Source organism: Brassica napus, chromosome C1 (genome assembly GCF_020379485.1).
Source record: "Brassica napus cultivar Da-Ae chromosome C1, Da-Ae, whole genome shotgun sequence".
NCBI classification, from domain to species: Eukaryota; Viridiplantae; Streptophyta; class Magnoliopsida; order Brassicales; family Brassicaceae; genus Brassica; species Brassica napus.
The window spans coordinates 7,242,395-7,252,215 of record NC_063444.1 but is presented as its reverse complement, the minus strand read 5'-3'; the positions used below and the strand labels follow the sequence as shown (position 1 = coordinate 7,252,215).

Genomic DNA, 9,821 nt, shown 5'->3' with positions numbered 1-9,821 from the left:
CCAAAAGGTGTATAGAGAGCCTTGCCAAGCGAGGAGGAGAAGTGTGCGGTGGAGTTTTGTCCCTTTGAAAGCCTGAAGTTGTTGTAGTTGTGTTTCCCAGTCACGCATGGGCGTGAAGCCACATCGGAGAGCAAGCGGCGACCAAATAGCCCAAGAGTAGTCACATTCAAAATAGATATGTGAGCGTGATTCTGCGTAGCTGTTACAGAGGAGACACTGACTGTCGGTTTGCAGTCCCCATTGTAGCATACGATCGCGAGTAGGGCAGCGGTCTAGTACCATCAACCAAGTTCTGATTTTGTGTTTTGGGATACCACCCCCGAACCACACTAGTTTGTGCCATGGAACAGTGGGGTATTCGTCTCTCAATGCATCATAAATCAAGCGGGTAGAGTAGGAGGTCATAGGCGTACCTTTTGGGCACCAGTCTATCTTGTCTGCTGAGTTAGTTAGCTGGAGCGAGGTAAGAAATGTGTAGATGCGTACTTGCTTTTCAGATCTCGCCGGTGGGAGAACCCAGTGGTCTGTCACCCATAGTTCAGCTAAGGTTATAGAGTAAGGGATTCCCACCGTCATGCAAGATTCACCCACCAAGAACTTCCTGATATTTCCAAAAGGCGACCAATGAGAAGTCCAAAAGTAAGTTGTTTCCCCATTACCCACAAGATGCTTGATCCAGTTGTAGGCTGTATCTATGAGTAGTAGAAGCTTGTTGGCTAACCAAGAGTGTTTCTGCTTTGTGTTAATGACCCAGAAGTTATTGAGGTTGCCCTCCAAGACTTCAGTTGTGTACCACCGAGACCAAATTGATTCCTGCTTGAAAAAAGAGGATCCATATCAGTTTAAGGACAGAAGCCAAATTCCAAGTGGATATCTTCCTAAGACCAAGCCCGCCTTCCTGCTTAGGTGTTGTGACCTTCGCCCACGCTACTTTTGCTGCATTGGCACCATCTGTTTTGCCTTTCCATAGAAACTTACTGCAGAGAGAGTCAATCTCATCTACGCAAGCTTGGGGAAGGATGAAAGCACATGACCAGAAATTTGTAATTCCAGCTATCACCATGGAGAGTAGCTGAAGTCTGCCTGCCATCGAGAGTGATCTCACTGTCCAGCTGTGAAGTTTTGTCTTGATTGATTGAATAAGTGGAGCACAGTGGAGCATGGACAGCTTGTTAGTACAGAGAGGGACCCCTAGGTATCTTACTGGCAGCACTCCTTCAGTGAGACCCGTTGCGGCTTTGAGCTGCGTTAGTTCATGAGGCTTCAACCCAGCTGCAAAGAGAGACGTCTTTTCGATGCTCACTGCAAGGCCTGATCGAGCTTCAAAGTCCTTTAGGATCTCTAGTATATTAGTGACTGAGCGTGGAGAGCCGTCGGAGAAGATAAGGAGATCATCTGCAAAGGAAAGGTGAGTTAATTCCGTTCTTTTACATTTAGAGTGATAATTGAATTTCCCCTCCTTGGCCGACTTATTCAATAAGTGTGATAGGCAGTTCATTGCAAGGACGAAAAGGTACGGAGACAAGGGATCTCCTTGTCGAAGCACGCGAGTACCCTTGAAGTATCCATAAGAGGAACCATTGAAACCGAGGGAGAATGAAGCGGAACAGACGCAAGCCTCGATCCATCGGATCATCAGTTCCGGAACATCAATGCTCCTGAGACATTGGAAGATAAATTCCCATCGGATGGTGTCGAAGGCTTTAGCAATGTCTACTTTGATGGTAACTCTCTTTGGCCCTCCTTCCTTATGGTAACCTTGAACAATTTCTGAGGCTAGGATCGTGTTTTCAATGAGCAGGCGCCCTTGAACGAATGCTGTCTGATTTGGGAGTATGACTTCTGGTAGAATGATCTTTAGGCGCTTGACCAGCAGTTTAGATATTGTCTTGTATGTGGTGTTGCAGCAGCTGATAGGTCTATAATCCGTGATTGCTGAAGCTCCTGGCCGTTTCGGGACCAAGGTAAGAATCGTTGCATTTGTGGAGGAGGGCAGAAACCCTGTTTCAAAGAACTTGCGTATGGAGGCAACGGTCTCAGCTCCTACAACCGACCAAGCAGATTTGAAGAATGCAGAGGTAAAACCATCTGGTCCCGGTGACTTGTTAGGGTTTAGCTTGAGGATTGTTTTAGCAATTTCTGTAGTATCAGGGAGAAATGATAGTAAGGTCTGATGTACAGGGGAGAAACTGAAAGGCAGCAACTCTAGGAACCACTGAAAGGGGGACGATAGAGGAGGGAGATTTACAGGGGAGAGAATGCTCTGGAAGTGTGCAAGTGAAATCTCACAAAGTTCAACCGAGTCTGTGACAAGTAGGCCACATGGAAGCTGAAGAGAGCGGATCGAGTTGTAGGAGTTTCTTGTTGCAGCAACTCTCATGAAGAACAAAGTGTTTTGGTCTCCAAGCCGCAGCCAGTTGATCCTCGACTTCTGCTTGAAAAACGCTTCCTCTACCCCTCGCAAGAAGGTCCAGTGAGTAATCATATCTTTTTCTACTTGGAAGTTTTCTTCATTTGGTTGATTTAGACATTGAACCTGCACATCTTTTAACAAACTGTTAGTGTAAATAACTCTCTTTTGAATATCTGAAAATTTATCTCTCGCAAGTGTTTTCATCACTCTCTTTAATCCTTTTATTTTAAAACCCAGGGTCGAAAGATCAGTCGCTTCGCTTCCACTCTGAAACCAGGCAGTCTCAACCACTTGCAAAAGGATGGGTGTTGGGGTAGGAAGTTTTGGAATTTGAAAGGATTGGTACCGTCTTGGGGAAGGGGACAGGCTAGGTCTATAAGACATGGAGAATGGTCAGAGCAATCATGGGCGAGGAAAGAAGCCACACTGTTAGGGTAAGATTCCAGCCACACATCGTTTATCAAAGCCCGGTCTAGTTTTTTGGTAACAGGGGCTGAAGGGTTTTTGTTTGTCCATGTGTTAGCACAGCCTTGGAATCTGAGATCAGAGACACCAAGCTGGGTGAGGTTATCCTTCAGCTCCAGCATATCAGAGGAAAGATGGTCTACTGCAGGTGATGAGTGGTCTTGGTAGTGTGTAATTTGATTAAGATCACCACCTATCAACCAGTTTTTATTCTCCAAGAACAGGGTGGTTTGTATTTCAAAAAGCTCTTCCCATAATGTTTTTCTTTCCTCTCTTGTGTTTGCAGCATACACAGCCGTGAAAGTGAAGTTGTTGTCTCCTGGGAGGGAGACGTTACAAGTCATCGACTGGCGAGATTGATGCAACAAGTCAACAACAGCAGGGAACTTCCAGATGATAACAATCCTACCATCAAAGTCAGTGTCATGGTTTGAGACATGATTCCAACCCGGGCAGATACGGTTTAGAATAGGAGAGAGATTGGGTTCTTTAATGTGAGTTTCCAAAAGGGCACCCATTAAGGGTTTATGGATAGCTAGCCATTGAACAAAAGGTCTATGCTTGTCCGTCTCATTTATACCGCGGACATTCCAAAAAAATATATTAGTACACATGATTAAGAGGGGTTTTGAGTCACCCCAGAAGGAGTAGACTCGGGTAAAGGCACAAAAGAAGAGGGTACGGGAGTTGAAGATTTGGGAGATGAGGGGGCTTGGGTTTGGATTTGGAGGGGGGAGGGTTCAGGATTGGAAGAGGGAGGAGGTAACGCGGGGAGAGGAAGGTCTTGAGTGGGGTGATGGGTGGGAGTATCTGATGGAAGAGTGCAAAAGGGGTTTAGGGAGAGGGTTGAAGGTTTTTAGGAGGGAGGTGGTTGTTTGAGATAATGATGGGTCTATCTTTGAAGACTGCCGGGAGGGCAAGGACAAAGACTTCAGCAGATGAGGAATCCATGTCAGAGCAGTCAATGATAGTTTCTTTAGTAGGACTTGGTGTATCGATTTCCATCGAAGGAGGATCAATTGCAATATCAACTTGGGGAGAAGAAGCGGCAGGAGTAGAGGAGGGGGAAGCGGGGGGATTTTGGCTATGAACAGAGGGAGCAGGAATGGGGGTGGGACCAGACTGCGAGTTAGAGGTGGGGAGGGGGATTTGAGCTAGAGGTGGGGTGGTTTGAGGATCAACTGCGGGTGGTGGTTTTCTTCGGTTTACAAGAGTCCAATCTTGTGGGCCTTTTGGACAGTTATTCATGAGGTGACCCATAGTACGACAGGAGAAGAAAAACTTATTAGAGGGGTTGGCTTTTTTAGGAGGGTGAGAGGAGGATGGGGGTTGAGTGTTGGGGTTTTTGGGTGGGGGATTCTGTTTGTGAGTGAGGGCAGTAGGTGGGGGGAGGAGAGGGCAGTGACGTTGGATATAACCCACTTCTTTGCAATGCGCACAAGAGGGAGGCATCCAGGGGTATTCAACATCAACAGTGACAAAAGTTCCATTGGACCTTCCTACTTCCACTTGAGAAGGGAGTGGAATGGTAGTATCAATCTCCACTTTGACATGAGCAATGCTGATGCTTATCAGACTTAGCGTCCAATCATCAGTTTCTCTTGGGTCACCTATTTGGCCAGCAATATGGCTTAACCCAGCATCGTACATAAGGTCAAAGGGAACTCTCTTTAGGTGAGCCCATAGTTGAATTCTTTGGAGCGATGGAGAGTAGTCTTCTGGGTGCTCAGACCTCTGAGATACGTAGACCATTGAGGTGTCTACATACCAGTATCTTTTTTGCAGCACCTTCTCCCGTATGAACTCATTTTAGAGTCTAACTAGAACATAGTTAGATTGGGGCAGCATATGAATCTCAAGATGCTTTCCTTTGCCCCACAAATAGTTGAGAACATTTTGAATGAGACTATAAGCCGGAACTCTATCAAAGAACCGACAGACAAGAAAATCCTTGTGAATTTCAGCCCCTTTAGTATACACTTCATCATGGATGATAACTCGGGGGATACCTGACGGAGAGAAGTTTTGGGGAGACAATCGCCGGAGAGTGCGATTGATAGTAACTTTGGTTTTTGCTGCATAGGTAGTTTGGGAGGATGAGGCGGTGGTAGGGGGGACTGGGGGAGCAGGGGAGGTTTGAGGGGGGAGGGGAGTTGGGTGGGAGGAAGAGGTGGAGTAGGAAGGGTTCCCGGGCCAGTAAGGGAATAGGGAAGGTTTACAGTTATAGAAGGACCTTGGGGTACTGTAGATGAACCAGATCTAGGGTTTTCAACTCCACAAAAAGGATTTGGGGAGTAAGCAGCCAAAAGTTGGGCCGCAGAGGTGGTAGTAGCTGGTAGAGAACCAAAGACAGGGGTCACTGCAGTGCCAGACGGCGGGGTAGAGGTAATTGGAACAGGGGGAACAGTGGAGTTGAGGGAGAGGGGGGAGAAGGCGCAACGTTTTGGGGGGTTTTGGCCACCAGAGAGAGGAGAAGGGAGAGGGGGAAATTGGAGAGGGTCGGGTGGGTCAGGAGGATCGGGCTGGGGCGGCGAGTGGCTGAGATTGCCAACCGGAATTGGAGGTTTCAGAGGGGGAGCAAGCGCTACAGTCAACCAGGGATTTTCCATTTTTGCCATCGTAACGAGTTGCAGAGACACCTGACATCTTCAACAAATAACAATACAAGCATAAAATTTATATTTTCGTTCTTCCTCTGCCGAAAGTATGTCTTTTGATAACTATCAGGGTAAGCATATTTTCTCCTTATGGCATGTATAGCAAATAAAGAACCCACATAATTATATTCAAGCCAGACCTTAATTAGCTTTGTCTACTTATATACGACTGATCGATTGTGTTGTTCAGTTGTTTATATAACCCTCTTCTTGGTTCTGAACATATTTTCTTGTAATTTTCAAAAAAAAAACAACATATTTTCTTGTAAAAATGTTGGTTCTTTTGCCTTCTTTCATTAGGACTCATTTTCTTGGAAAGCCATTACCTATTGTTGACATCATTTTACTTCGTTTACATGGGAAACTTAGTCAAAGGAACCGATGGTCTCGATGGATTGGCTGTAGGTATTGCTTAGCCCTGGGTGTTCAGGTATCCGTTGGTGTTCGGATAAGATATTCTGGATTTTTGTTCTAATTTGTATCACACAGATCTCATTTTAGTAAATTTGTAAGTACGGGCCGGATTCAGATATAACTAACTCATCGGTTTTGATTCTAATTTGTACACATCGTAAAGCCAATAAAGCAACCATATATCATTTGAATTCTGGTTATATCGGTTCAGTTTAGATATACTTGAAGGTAAATTCTTAAATTTAAACAAAAAACGTAAGAAATAAATACTTATTTATATGGAATTGAGTATTTAAGGTACTTATTTAAAATTTAATTATTTATCTTTAGATATAATATTAAAATAAATATATACTTAAATATTTGAAGTACAAATTTACGTTTTAAATATTTATATTTCATATTAATTAAGACATTGTGTCATCGATAGTTTTTCGGGTTTTTTTTCAATTACCCATTCGGATTCAATTAATAACACTTCAGGTTTGGATATGTTTTGTAACACTGTACAAGACTCATTCAGGGTACGTTTTGCATTTCGGACCACGAACATAACAGATTTTTCGGTTTGGTTACGTTATAAATTTTATGCCCATTCCTAGTGTTGCTGCATTGACTTTCGTTTCAACAATGTCGACTTTCGATAAAGCTAATGAAGTCCATAATTTAGACGCCAAATTATATTATATATTTGAAAGACCACAAAATTTTAAAAGTTTATTACTAGTATAGTGGTTTGATCTATCTCTATATCTACGTAGATAGATGATGGACTATAGATTTGACCCATTTTTATCCATGGTTTTTAAGTGTTTTAGCTACTAATTATTATATTATAGAGTTTATTTATTATATTTATAGGATCATGAGTGATTTGGAGGAAAGTGATGATTTTGGAGCATTTTGGAGATATTTGGAGTAAGCACCCGAGATGACCATCGAGCACGACAATCGTCCGATATTGAAGAGGAATAATCGATCGATGTAAACATCTTGACATCGATCGACAGCGAAGTGCGCAGAAAGCCCGTTTGGTCTCAGCCGACTTAGAGCCCAAGTCTTCACCTATTTACAAGATTACCCCCGAAGAGTTTTAACCTAAACATATAAGCTTTGCAAACATGTTAGAGGAAAAGTGTGCTTTCTTGTTTTATCTAATGCAGTTTTCATACATAATTACTGTTATGAATTGCTTGCCCATGTCTGAGTAGTTCTCTTTGTTAGATTTATGGTTTAAATAGGTTACGAGGGATTAGCCCCAACTATAGATTGCTAAGTTGTGATATTCATCTTTAGGATTGTCATTAATGTCTGATTCTAGATTAGTTACCTAGAATTTTCCCTAGGAGTGGTAGACATAACCGATAGCTTGCATCTCACCCTGAAATCATCCTAACTGAGCTAAGATTTGCTAAGAGTAAGGCGAGAGTTGATCTAGTGAGCTTAGTGAGCACATTCAACCTGCACATTAACGCTTGACCAAGAGCGTCGATCGATATTCCAATAGAATAATCGGTCGACGTTCGACTGGTGACCATTCTAGAAACAAGAGGAACGAATAGAAAATGAACGTAAAGGAATAAAATTGCAAGAATGAAAATGAATGATTGTTCCTTCTCAAATTTAACAAGGAATACTTTTGTTCTTTATTTCTCTACAAAAAAAAGAATGGTAGGGAATGAGAAGAAAAAATTAATCCTTATGAATGGTGATATTTTTTTAGGAACGTTAGGGAATGCATTATTCTTCGCCGTTCTCTGGTCACCGTTCATACCCAAAGTGTATCGATCGATATTCCTATAGAATCATCGATCGACACTGGTCAATAGACAAACCTAGAAAACGAGAGCCTAGTGGTTTGTTTATAAGTGTTGAGCTCTACAATATCATGCGTGCAACTTATTAAGCATCTGTAGGATTATAATCCTGATTACCTGAATAAAAACCCTAACTCTAGCTACTTTCATCTAAGTACCAAAACCTCAATCAATCGAGCAATTACTTTTCTCACAAACCTGCTATTTACATTTAAACATAAAATCAATCTAGCTTAACCAATCTGATTAGATTTATTAGGTTCTCTAGTTCTTTGTGAATTCGATCCCTAAGTACTACAACTGAACCTCTTATTTGAGAGAGTAATTCACTCGTTAGGGTAATTTGAGTGATATCAATAGAGCATTCACTACAGGAAATAAGGGTAGTAATAGCAGACGAAAAACGCTATGAATCATGTATAAAAACGCTTCCTTGTCCGCTCTGACAGCGCCCGTTATAATAGGTCCGACCCTTTTAATAGCGGTTTTCGTTTATGCTATAATTAACCGTACAATAATAGCGTTTTTGTTTACGCAATTGTTAATATTTATAATAACGTTGTATAAATATTATTAAAACTTATTAATTTGATTTTTCCAATAGCAAAGATAGCAAATGTTTTGTGTTATTAATTAGTTTTTAAATTATTCGAAAATTTATTAATAATAATTATGAATTGATTTTATTTTTTTAAATGTTATATTTATTTCGAATATTTGCAATAAAAACAATTAAAATTATTAAAAATCTCAATAAATATTAAATTATTTAAAAACCCATAAAACTTATCTTGTTTATACAAACCACAACACAAACATAAACCATTAACACCTATCAAACATTTCATTGTTTACACAAACCATTAACACCTATCAATTTACCACTAATAACCTTTCATAATCATCCGTTCAAACCGCTTCCTCACTGTTCTTCTTCTTCCACAACTCCTCCACCATCGACCCTTCAAACTCGCCACCATCTGCTACTTGTGCCTTGTCCAGCTTCTTGTAAGATGTGTTCAGTTATCTGCAACAGACATGAAATATCCATTCGATAAGCAAGACAGAAAAATCAGAAACGTTTTTCCACTTAAACACAACAAACATAACTAGCTTTGAACCTGCAGGTACAGCATCGACATCACAGGTTACAATACCGAGATCAGGCTTTTCCTCTGAAGCTCATAACCCATCGTACATACCACCAGCGTTAAACCCTTTAGCAGATGTGACTTCACCCCCCTATCAAAACAACAAGAACAAAATATTCGACCTTTAGAACTTTGAAGAGATGTAAAGATCGTAACTATATAGAGAAATAGGGAGCATCACAAAAAAAAAAAAAAAAAAAAAAAACACACATTCTTCATATTAAGCAGAGATGGTTTTTCAGTGAACCAACTGGTTTCTAATACAAAAAGAGATTACAGAAACTACAATGTTAAGAGAAGGAAATATTCTTTATCTGTTTCATCTCAGCATTGATCTTTTCGACATCAGAGATATGTTTTCATAAAAGGGAGTAACTTTCCATCAGCAAACAACAAGTAAAAGCAATATGCAATCAAATAATAGGCAGGATGCATCGCTACTACTATCCACATTATGGCAGGCGATAACTGTTGGATGGTGGCTGACATATTATGAGAGCACGATAACATATGCCAAACGTCATAGGAAAAGATTCTCATATGTTCCTTTTATCTATATTTTTAAATTCTGAGTGTCGGTTAAATGAAAATCAACATGTGTAGAGTACAAAGAGATGCTCCTGAGTCAGAGAACTCCAGGACGAATCACCATTTTTATGTTCATCTCACAAAATTCAGTTTAAGAGAGAGTGAGTGTGAGATTACCTTTTCAAAGAAGAAACGAATTCCCTTTTTAGGGAAGTTGGCTTCATTAGAGTACTCCAAGTCTTCAAAACACCTTTGAAATAAACAGGAAGGCAAATTCGTAAGAGATCCTTTCCAACATTGTCCTTAATTATAGACCAGAGACTAACACCTTTCTCTTTCTCTGCTGGATCAGGCCTTGGCAGCAACAGGAGCGGCC

The 9,821-nt window shown here is 41.2% G+C and overlaps 1 protein-coding gene and 1 long non-coding RNA gene across 2 annotated transcripts; both read right to left on the bottom strand.

Moving 5' to 3' along the window:
- Positions 1 to 3,712: 3,712 nt before the first annotated feature.
- LOC125579764 (proline-rich protein 36-like) lies at positions 3,713 to 5,496 on the bottom strand. The gene is made up of 2 exons (XM_048743606.1): positions 4,888 to 5,496; positions 3,713 to 4,612 (listed from the first exon to the last, which is right to left on the bottom strand). The coding sequence occupies exons 1-2, from the start codon at positions 5,494 to 5,496 to the stop codon at positions 3,713 to 3,715; spliced, it is 1,509 nt and encodes a 502-aa protein (XP_048599563.1).
- Positions 5,497 to 8,514: 3,018 nt separating this feature from the next.
- LOC125580642 lies at positions 8,515 to 9,081 on the bottom strand. Its single transcript, XR_007318378.1, has 2 exons — positions 8,888 to 9,081; positions 8,515 to 8,793 (listed from the first exon to the last, which is right to left on the bottom strand). It is a non-coding gene; the product is annotated as an uncharacterized LOC125580642 (long non-coding RNA).
- Between the last annotated feature and the right edge of the window lie 740 nt (positions 9,082 to 9,821).